The sequence below is a fragment of the Eurytemora carolleeae genome, unplaced genomic scaffold (assembly GCF_000591075.1).
Source record: "Eurytemora carolleeae unplaced genomic scaffold, Eaff_2.0 scaffold709, whole genome shotgun sequence".
Classification (NCBI taxonomy): domain Eukaryota; kingdom Metazoa; phylum Arthropoda; class Copepoda; order Calanoida; family Temoridae; genus Eurytemora; species Eurytemora carolleeae.
This window is the reverse complement of record NW_019396606.1, coordinates 70,130-81,803: the sequence shown is the minus strand read 5'-3', so window position 1 is coordinate 81,803 and position 11,674 is coordinate 70,130. Positions and strand designations below refer to the sequence as shown.

The following is an 11,674-nucleotide window of genomic DNA, read 5'->3' as shown; positions in this document are numbered from 1 at the left end:
ATCCTTCCTCATTCTCATATAGTTTCTTCCATTCTTAATTCATCCTTAAATTCATCCTTCCTCATTCTCATATAGTTTCTTCCATTCTTTATTCATCCTCACATTTATCCTTCCTCATTCTCATATAGTTTCTTCCATTCTTAATATTTTCTCAAAAAAAATTTATTTGACTTGATGAAGAGAATTATGAAAAAATACTGTGCCAACTGTCCCCCAACCTGAAATCGCCGTTGAATTAAACGTTATTTTATGTCCTTGTATGATGTTTATCTTTGTGCGTAAAGAAAACGAGTCTTTGCCACAAAGTCTGGTTTTCTAAACTATATTTCTTAGCAACCCATTCTTGTAGACCTTACCCATTTCAAGCTATGAATTTTGTTGGATCAAATAGTATTAATTTATCAAAAAAAATCAAAATATCAAAGGTGTTTACCATCAGTTTGCAAAGATATCGGGACTTTTGAAAAACCTTTTATAATAAATATTTCTATATGTACTCTTTCCTTTCAGGGGAGAAAATGCTAATGAAAATGAATTTATATCGTTAATGATTTTCAATATTTGTGGATGTATTAAAATAAAAGCATTTTTCTATATAGGATATGATTTAAATATTTCTCTAAGATAGGTTCAGAAAAAGTGTGGAAAGTGTAATTTAAGAAAATGTTAGCCCTTTCCATGGTTGTATAAAATTTACGTTTAAGCGTTTATGTTATTTATGTTTAATGCAGTAATAAATATTAATAAATCTCCACGTGTACATTTTACTCTACGTTTAAAGATAGTTCATATCTATATATACATATAATATACTTATCTGTCTTGGTCCCTGGGTATTTTATGCACGAATCAGAGCCAAAACCATGATTTTGGCGGGCTTGTGGCGCCCCTACATCTTTGATTAATGGTTGTCAGAATCTTTTTATATATCTTGATTATCTTGAATTCGTTGTAATTTTGTATAAAAAAAATAAAAGGTATATGTTTTCTTCCCGAAATAGTTAGCTTTAACAAAGACGACATTCTAAATATATTGGGAATTTACAGAATCCGTTCAAGAATAAATACATGAACGGGAAAAGTAATTTTAAATTGAAATTATAATAAAATAATGTAAGCTAAAATTCATACAATGTTTTTAAATGATTATCAGAAAATATATTGATTTGTCCATTCTCAATATGAAACACAAGATGAATGCATTTTAATAGGAGTATTGTGACAAAAACCAGTCACCTCCCCCTGCCCCTCTAAAATGCCCTACTGTGTGTGGGGAGGGGGATGCAAATAATTTCAATTACTACTTTTCCGGGAAGTTAAAATTTTGTATTAACCAAGGGTTCCCTTGACCAATTTTGCAAACTTGTTCAAGGGAACCCATGTAGAACTAGAATTTCTATAACTGTTTTATTTGTAATAATTAACTATTTATTTGTAATAATTATTTTACTTCTCGATCAGAAAAGTCTCTATTCTATTATTCAATAATTCCGTAAAATTGGTGAATCAAGTCCTGAGAATTTATTAGGAATTTTTGGATAAATTCTTGATAATTTCTTTGGAAAAATTCTCAGGATTTTTTCAAAAATAAGTCTCTTATTCAGTTTTTCAAACAATCCGTGTAATTTGTGACCAAGTCCTGAGGATTTCTCAGAGAAATTCTCGAGAATTTCTTGGGAAAAAATCCGGAGGAATTTTCAGAAATTTGTTGAAACTCAGTCTCTTATTCAGTTCACCAAAAAATCTGTCCTCAGAATTCTTAAAAGATTTTGAGAGAAATATTTAGAGTAAATTCAGAAAGTTAGACATACCTTTACAGGTTGGGGTTGGAAATACAAGATTTAGGCTCAGAATTCATCTTATGAAAAAAAAAACTACCTTTGACTCTCACCATTTGATTGTCAACTTTTGTAAGTAAGTTTATTGTTTAAATTGTATTTAATACCGGTAGAAATTAAAGTTTCGGAACAAAATATTATTTAAAAATAGAAAAAAAATGGTTTTAGTAAAAATTAGTCGAGGTAGAATTTCTTAATTTTTCTTCATTTCTTTGTTGATCAGTTTGACCTGTAGAATTTCTCAGTTTTTCTTCAGTTCTTTGTTGATTAGTTTGACCTGGAGAATTTCTTAGTTTTTCTTCGGTTCTTTGTTGATCAGTTTGACCTGGAGAATTTCTCAGTTTTTCTTCGGTTCTTTGTTGATCAGTTTGACCTGTAGAATTTCTTAGTTTTTCTTCGGTTCTTTGTTGATCAGTTTGACCTGTAGAATTTCTTAGTTTTTCTTCGGTTCTTTGTTGATCAGTTTGACCTGGAGAATTTCTCAGTTTTTCTTCGGTTCTTTGTTGATCAGTTTGACCTGTAGAATTTCTTAGTTTTTCTTCGGTTCTTTGTTGATCAGTTTGACCTGTAGAATTTCTTTGTTTTTCTTCAGTTCTTTGTTGATCAGTTTGACCTGGAGAAAAATCAGATTCAACGTCGGAAAATGCGTTCTGATATTCATAATCATCGTTATTGCTAAATTGTTCTCTCTCATTGGTGTTTTGTACTTGAGCGGTCTGATACTCGTCTTCATTTTGAGAAAATGTGCCAGAATTGGATTGATGATTATCGTTTATAGATTGTTTGGCGCCCTTGTTGAGAAATGTATCAGAGTTCTGGAAGTCATCCTGAGAATCCTCGAAATTTGTTCCATATTTGTAATCTTCATTTTCGCGGATATTGTCATTTTGGAAAGAATTTCCGGCGTTAAAGTTACCAGATCCTTTCTTCTTAAAAACTCGAACTGCTGTTGCGTCAGGTTTTCCTAATAACCTGAAAAAAAGTAAAATACATTTATTCACATTATAAATAATTTTAAAATATTTGTTTTAGTCAAAATAGCTGGAATGAGTGGAGTTAGAATTATAGCTTAAGTTAAATTCATATGATGGATCCTTAAAGGTGTAAAATGCATGAACTGCAAAGGAATTGAGTCTTTGCCACAAATTCCGTTTTTGTAAAACCTATATCTTTCCAACCTTATGATGTAAACCTTCGATAATTCAAACTTACATTATTTGATCTAACAGCTTTCATAGTTTGAAATATTAAAGGTCTACGACATTGGGTTGCAACGATATTGAAATTAGAAAATCAGAGTTAGTGGCAAAAACTCAATTCCTTATACATTTTTAAAGCTCTAAACCTTTGAACATTTCATTCTAAATATGCAAAAATGGTGCAAAATTGTTAAAAAACTAGTTGTGTAATCAGGAATTTTCAGCCTATCGTGAAAAATGACAAGATTTTATTTAATTCTGCGATATTTTTAAGAATTAGCTAAAAAATTTCAATCCAGCAACAGAACAGTAAATGTGTCAAAAAAAGAAATTTAGTTTGGAGAAAAATAACAGCAGACATTTATCAAAACACTAATTAAGTGAAATGGGTCTCTTTACACTGCACAATTGCTGTGGACAATTTTAAAGTATTTAATGTCATAACTTGAGTCTAAAAGTCGTTTTCCTATTCTAGATTTTCTGGTTCTCGCTGTATATCATCAAGGGTGTGTTAGATGTAGCCTGTAGAACCCTTTTTAACCCTAAACAGGCTGGAAGAGGGTATTTGGCGCCTCCCCCACTCTCTAGTTTTTTCCCATAGCACTGTTATTTTTGATACTATGACCGTGAACATTTTATACTTTTTATAAAAAGAGATTTAAAGCATTTTTTGTACATTTTTCTTATCTTTTTATGCATAGGGTAGGGTACAGGGCGGTAAAAAGTCCGGTATGTGAAAAAAAATCTTAAAGAGTTCATAACTTTTTATGACTAAAACTATATTTTTGAAAAGCCCTTTAAAAACATGGGTCACACTTTAATATTTGTTTTAAACAAAAAAAATATTTTTAAAGTTTTTGACCTTTTTTTGCCATTTTTTTCAACCCTCCCTAGCACCCGTTATCGATCTAATTTTATTAAATGAGCTGACCTTAAAAAATGGGCTACGAACATGAATTTCAACTCTATAATACCTATTCTCTAAGTCTTTTTCTTGGTGATGGGGTCCCACGCCCCCCCCCCCATTTATACATAGATTCAGATTCAGACCCCCCCAGCCTTTATAGGGGGTTAAGAGTGTATACCTAAGATGAAGGTTCATTGTGTTACCATCATCTAGAAACTCTCTCTCTTCTTCTATATTCAGATCATCAGGCTTCTTTAACTTTATTAGCTTGTTCCCCTCTACAAAAATAAATTTAAAAAAAAAAATTTTTCAAACCAACTTCAGGAAAAAAGTAATTGAGCTAATTAACCTTGAATTGCAATCCTTGTAAACTACGTTTAATCCAAATCCAGAGAACTTTTGAGACATTAAAAGAGTGAATAAAATATCGTTTTCTTAACCTACTGATAATGGAGTGCTGCAGATATTTAGTCTTTTAATTGAATAATTATATTTTTAAAACTGTTCCCTCATACTACATGGATATTTGTTTATTTTAACAATTCTTCAGATTTAGTAGTAGAAGTATAAAACTCATTAAACAATTGTCAAGACGGCATATATGAATATAATATTTGTTTAACCGATTCTCTAAAGCATTCCTAAAGATTGAATTTTCGCTCTTGTTAAACAATTATACACTGTAAAAATGTTTTACAGGTTTCAAATAAATCCTGAAAATTTTTTTTTGCAAAACTGTACTCTTAATCTTAGCTCAACTACCATCTAGCCAGTCTTTCCCTTTAAAAAAAAACATAATTTTACCTAATCTTGCAAGAGTTGGAATTTTTTCTCCTTCATTTCCTAACTCTACATACGGACTCCCGAGCTTAAACAAAAGGAGAATTAAAAACTATAAAAAAAAACAGCAGAAAATTTTAGAGTTATTTTATTCTAATCAAATATAGGCAAGGCGTAATAATTGTTAATATTTTATTTATTGTAACAATTGTAACAATTGTAATATTTGTAATAATTGTAACAATTGTAATATTTGTAATAATTGTAATAATTGTAATAATTGTAATAATTGTAATAATTGTAATAATTGTAATAATTGTAATAATTGTAATAATTATAAAAAAATGCAATAATTGTTATAATTATAATAATCATGATTAATCATTAACACCTACTTTACAAGGAGTTCAGGGAATTTACTTCACCAAGGGTTTCCAAGAGGAACCCTTGGTGAAGTAAAATTTTAATTTCCCGAAAAAGTAGTTTAACACAATGAGATGAAAATGCGCGAATTTTTTTTCACGAAAACTTCGCAGAGCGGGTGGTTATTTTACTTTATTGTCCCAAAAGACGTTAAGTGACTTAATGTTCCTTTGTTGGTGGGAATGTTGGTGAAAAGGTGGTTAAATTGATTACCTTGAATTTAGATTGAATAATTCTCCCCCCGACATCTGTACTAATCGCTATTTCTACAAAATCTCCTGATTCTCTGGAAAACATTATAAATGAAAAAGTGACATAAACAATTCACAAGGATTTGAAATGCCCATAAATGCATCAAATGAATAAATGAGGACATTAAGATTAAACTAAAGTAAATGTCTATGCAAGGATTCACAACGATACCATTAAACGCTTTGTCTGAATAAATGTGCAATATGTGCGAATGTTTATTTTGTGATAATTTGCAGATTCTATTTTCTCTACAAAAGTGAATCTAATGTTGCAATCTTTGAAATTACGCTTACAGCTTTAACATTATTGTTTAGAGGGTATTTAGGTATATAATATGAATATATATATACATATTAACTCGGATTTGAAAAAAGTATTTTATAAAAGCATTAGGTTTGTATAGCATTTATTGCATTAAAACAGTCTTTTGCTATAGGTTCCTCGAAAAAACTAAAAAAAAAAACTAAAAAGTTAAACAAAATAAAATAAAATAGTAATAGTTGATAAAATGAGAATAAAAAACGAAAATGAAAACTGAAAATAAAAGGAATGAAAAAATACCTAATTTTTTCTGATGGTTTAGCAGCAGTCAAGGTTCTCCTGGAAATTATGGAATACAAATTCACTTCTATCTTTAAACACTTTTCAAGCCATATTTCTTTTGTAAGCTATAAACAGATTCATAAAAAAATAAAAGAACAAGTTAGAAAATTATGTGACGGTAAATTTTCTTGTCAATTTGGCGACTATTAATTCTTAAAAATGTACTATATTTCAATTTTATCCAGAGGTCAGAATTTTTAGCATCATATAAATAGCGCTAATCTAAATAAAAAAAAACTGACTCGTAACTAAGCGACCTATTAATAAGACAAGGACTAGTGTTTAACCCAGAACTTTGAAGTAATTGAAAGAATTTCTAAAATGTCGTCTTCTAAACATACAGATAATGGAATCCTGCAGATATTTAATTTTTTTATTAGATATTAATATAGAAGTTTTTAAAACTGTTTTCATATATTTCAGGCTATTTAATTATTTTCGAAATTGCTGACATTTAGGTACAAATACAAACGCATACAACCCATTGAAAAATTGTTAAGACGACATTTTTAAAATTCTTTGATGTTTCCAAAATTTTGGGTTAAACTGTATTACTTATTGGTTTTATCTTACGATCACCCAAAAGAAATAAACCTATACTGTCAGACCAAAAATAAATAAACGAATTATAAATTATATTAACAATTCAAAAGTTCCGATTTCACATAAATTACCTTTGAAAGACTCCGACTCCAATTTCATAAAGAAAATTATCATAATTGTCATCAGAGACAAACTCATATTCTCCTAGAAAAACACTTTTTATAATCATTAGTGGGATGAAGGGGGGGGGAGGATATTAAAAATTAAAATCAGAGAAAGTTCAGGAAAAAGGGGGGCTGGGGGGATTTGAGAGAAAGTTAAAGTTACAGAATTGTTTTTTTTATTCCTTTTATGTCTGATTGGAAATGACATCCCTCTAAAGATTGACATTAATCTAGAGAAAAGTAAGGAGAACTTTTACATGGGATTGCAGAGACATTGTCACATTACTCAATTGGATTTGAAAAAAGGATATTTTTGAAGTAGTCTTTGCTTTTATCAGAATTGCCGCAACAGATTTTGCAATTGTATCTGCAGTTGTACTGTTACTGATATTATTCTCAAAATCAACAAAAATTTAGAAGCAAATTTTCAGAGATATAAGATAGTTACAATTAAAAAAGCGTTATTTCTGATTAAAAGAAAATCAAAAGACAAAGATTATCATTTAAGAATATATTTTCAAAATGTCTAAAACATTTAGAAATTAATTTGAGAAATATATTTTCTACAATTCTGGCTTCAAATCTTGATTTTGTTTAGTTTTGTTTTCCAGTAAGAAGCATCAAAGTTTGATGGGGGTTTACGTTTATAGAATAAATTAAATGCGGGCTAAGTATTCATTTTTTCACAATAAATATCAGGGTTAATGGTTACACATACAAAGAATGCGAATTCAATGACGATCTAAAACTCTTTGAATTCGACCCTTTGAAGGGTTCATAATGGGCTCCATGAATATAAGAAAACAGACTGCATAAATTCCCCACAGTCGTCTCTAAAATATCATCCTTAATTTATTAGATAATGAGTTAGTAGATAACCCAGGCTTCCTCTATAAAAAGTTTCCCAATAAACGTGGAGACAAATCGGTCCAGGGGTTCACAAGTTATGCATGGAAATCCATCCAAACAGACATACACCAAGACAGGCAGACACTTTTATATTTATATATTTGGTCATCTTTGATTTTTCATTACGGTGGGTTACGCTGTATCTTTATAAAAAGTAGTAATCTTTCTTTCATACGTCTCAAAAATCCCTTGACCATGTGATTGTGCTTTAAGCTTGGTTAAAACACTCTTAGTTGAGTATTGGGCTTTTTGGGCACAGCTGGGTTTAAATTAGTCCTTATAAAAAATGTAATCTCTGTTTATTCATTCATAAACCATGGAATGAAACCAATTGACCAAAGTTTTGATAACAAATTTCAGATGATATGTGGAATCTTTTAGAGAACTATTGGATATCCTGTAGTACAGTGGAAACTAAAAAACTGTGAACTATAATGATAACATTTCAACATTTAATGGTACCTGAAAGTACCTCAAAGTACCTTAAAAGTCAACTTATGTAAAATGGATCAGTTTAAACTTCACAATTCTTGTGTTTCGTACGTATTGAACTATCTAAACTCTTTTCTTGAAAATAACAGAAGTCACGCACCTCTGCCCCTTTAGTAAAAGTAAATTCAACATATATGAAGCATAACGTCTGACTGCGTTGCACCGTCTAGTCCTGTTGATTTTCTGCCTTATGTCTGTGCGGTACAGTACAAACTGGGACCGGAAAGGTTGACCAGGCTCGGAAATTCAAATGTACTACGGCTGCCTGTGTAGTGTTTCTATTCCAAAGTTTTATGGGTAACGTCAACCATTTTGAATCATTTTGGGACAAAATAATTTTTAAACTTCAAAGATTTCATAACTGTCAAAAAGTAATGTTAACGTTTAAAAAATGTTCAATAATTTTATCCTAAGCAAAAGAAAATAAAAACAGTTATAATACAGTGAAACCCTTAATAACCAATACATCGAAAGAATTCATCAAATGTCGTATTCTTCATTTTCTAATAATGGAATGTTGCAGATATTTAGCTTTTTAACTAAATGATTATATGGAACTCTTTAAAACTGTTCCCGCATATTCATGGCTATTTATTTATTTTCGCAAATACTGAAATTTACGTAATATAGTATAAAACTCATTGATAAATCGTCAAGACGACATTTGATAAATTCCTCCGATGTATTCGTTATTAAGGGTTTCACTGTAGCACTTCAGTTTTTGGGTCGTTTTTGGGTCGTTCTTGGTTCTTTTTTTGCCTCTTTTGTCAGGGACAAAAATTTCCAAAATGTTAGAATTAATTTGCACACGTGTTGTGTAAACAATTTTGAAAACAATTTTTTCCATACACTGTGGATCCTTAAAGGAAATATTGGCGAAAAACGGAACTAATGGAATGCATATCACTATAAATGGATTCCACTGTGCTAAGAATTATATTTACCCAGCATGTATAAAGGAAGGATACCGGCACCACAAACATGAAGAACACTTGACAAAATATTTCTTATTCAAAATGAAAAAAAAAATTAGATTTGAAATTGTTGGGACTCACATCCGATTTTTCGAGGGCGTTGATTAGATTGAAATGATTTAAAAAATTTTTCAATTTCAGGATAATATTAGGAATCGAAAACGTAGTTTCAAGTAACACCTCATTTCAAGAAAGTAAAGTCCGATTCTCAAGGGTACCTTACAAATCTTTACCTTACCAATACTTTGGATGATATATTCGCTTTTTTAACTTAAAATTACATTTAAATGATAAATCCTAAACTAATTATAATGAATTTTCAATAAGCAAAAACATGGATATCCCATTCATAATTAATCAGGCAAACCTTTTCATGGCAACAATGTAAATCGAAAATACCAATCAGAAATTTATTGAATATATTTCCATCAAAAAATATTTTGCAGAATTATATAATTCTTTTTAAATCTAGAAATATATTCCTTAATGCGAGAACTAAAAGTCTGATTAACATGATTTAGTCTGCCACCCTAGAAATTAGAAAAAAGCCTGGTATTTTGCTCGAAATAACGAACTTTTTGTTCAAAATTGTTAACAGATTGTTAGGAAAAATGAAATTTGATAGATATTCTTAACATTACGTTCACAATGTCGCATAAAATGTTCGTAATTTCGGTAGAGATATTTTGATCAAAATATTTGGGACTATTTCTAACAGTGAATAAGCTGATGGTTTAAAGAAAACTGGAGTAGAACGGTTCCTCGTAGATGATAATCTGCCTGTATAAACCTGTACCTGGAGCTGTCTAAACCTGTACCTAGAGTAGAGCTGTCTAAACCTGTACCTAGCGCTAGAGATGGACATCGTTTTTTTCAAGAGTCAAACTTAAGTTCAATCAATCTAAACAAGTTCAACCAATCCAAACAAGTTCAACCAATTCAAACAAGTTCAACCAATCTAAACAAGTTCAACCAATCCAAAAAAGTTCAACCAATCCAAACAAGTTCAATCAATCCAAACAAGTTCAATCAATCCAAACAAGTTCAACCAATCCAAACAAGTTCAACCAATCCAAACAAGTTAGTTCAACCAATCCAAACAAGTTCAACCAATCCAAACAAGTTCAACTCAATCCAAACAAGTTCAACCAATCCAAACAAGTTTAACCAATCTAAACAAGTTCAACCAATCCAAACAAGTTCAACCAATCCAAACAAGTTCAACTAATCCAAACAAGTTTAAGCAATCCAAACAAGTTCAACCAATCAAACAAGTTCAACCAATCCAAACAATTTCAACCAATCCAAACAAGGTCAACCAATCTAAACAAGTTCAACCAATCCAAAAAAAGTTCAACCAATCTAAACAAGTTCAACCAATTTAAACAAGTTCAACCAATCCAAACAAATTAAACAAATCTAAGCAAATTCAACCAATCCAAACAAGTTCAACCAATCTAAACAAGTTCAACCAATCTAAACAAGTTCAACCAATCCAAACAATTTAAACAAATCTAAGCAAATTCAACCAATCTAAACAAGTTTAACCAATCTAAACAAGTTCAACCAATCTAAACAAGTTCAACCAATCTAAACAAGTTCAACCAATCTAAACAAGTTCAACCAATACATACAAATTGAACAAATCTAAGCAAATTCAACCAATCTAAAAAGTTTAACCAATTAAAAATTTCACTTTATTACAAACGATGTAATTTGGAGAGTTAAAAATTTGTATTGTAATGCAATTTATTTTCAATTCACAAAGGTACCAAAAAATATACAAGCTCCAATTAAAATCAAGTTCTGGGCCGACTATTAACTGCAGCTAGGTCAAGCTGTGCAGTACAATTACAGACTAAGTAAGCCAATCCGGTACAGTACGCCAGATGAATGATCCCCTTCTTGTGAGATTTATGTGCTGTAGTCCGTATTTAAAAGTCACTTCAATAGAAACCAGAAATTGAAAATATGTAATTTAGAAATACAATGACAACTTCGCCATATTTATTATTTACCTTTGCAATTATAAATGATGAGACGTTTATTATAGATTGTTTGGTATTTAATGAGACTGTATCTGAAATTTTCAGCAACCCTTCAAATATAGAGAGACGTGTAAAATTCACAACGGTACTTCTTAAATCTTTGCCTGATCTAGGATGAAAGAGTGATTGAGCCACCTAGCAGAGATTACTTAAGAAAACAACACTACGATATTTAACTCTTAATTGCTGAAGTAAAGGAGTAGACTTGAAATAAAAAAACAGTCCCTAAAACGTACCTAGGTCCATCTCTATCCGGAGTAAAACCAGAGAAACCAGTCCCCAACCTATTTCTGTATTCAGTGATCTGAGTATAGATAAAACAACATTGAACTGCCTACAACAAAGTCCATCCTGTATCAGAATATTTTCAATCATATGTTGATCTCCAATTCAAAATCCATCAAAATTAGCGTTAAATAACTTTAATACCTAAAAATCTAAAATACATCGCCCCCCAAAAATTGTTTAAAATAAAATATGAAAAATCTTCATTGAAGGGTTAAAAATAGCTGTTAAAGTTAAGGCTCACTGGAATTTTGTAC

General features: G+C 30.4%; 1 protein-coding gene across 4 annotated transcripts; it reads right to left on the bottom strand.

Moving 5' to 3' along the window:
* Positions 1-1,912: 1,912 nt before the first annotated feature.
* On the bottom strand, positions 1,913-9,855 carry LOC111706207 (homeobox protein 2). 4 transcript variants are annotated; one of them, XM_023479007.1, is made up of 9 exons: positions 9,567-9,838; positions 9,055-9,101; positions 6,677-6,749; positions 5,961-5,999; positions 5,361-5,433; positions 4,749-4,812; positions 4,123-4,222; positions 2,567-2,810; positions 1,913-2,503 (listed from the first exon to the last, which is right to left on the bottom strand). In XM_023479007.1, exons 1-9 carry the CDS (start codon positions 9,596-9,598, stop codon positions 2,003-2,005), a joined length of 1,173 nt encoding a protein of 390 aa, XP_023334775.1. In that variant the 5' UTR covers positions 9,599-9,838; the 3' UTR covers positions 1,913-2,002. The 4 variants fall into 4 exon arrangements, with proteins under 4 accessions (XP_023334775.1, XP_023334776.1, XP_023334774.1 ...); XM_023479008.1 differs by having other exon boundaries at positions 1,915-2,268; positions 2,413-2,810; positions 9,567-9,837; XM_023479006.1 differs by having other exon boundaries at positions 1,916-2,810; positions 9,567-9,614; positions 9,801-9,855.
* Between the last annotated feature and the right edge of the window lie 1,819 nt (positions 9,856-11,674).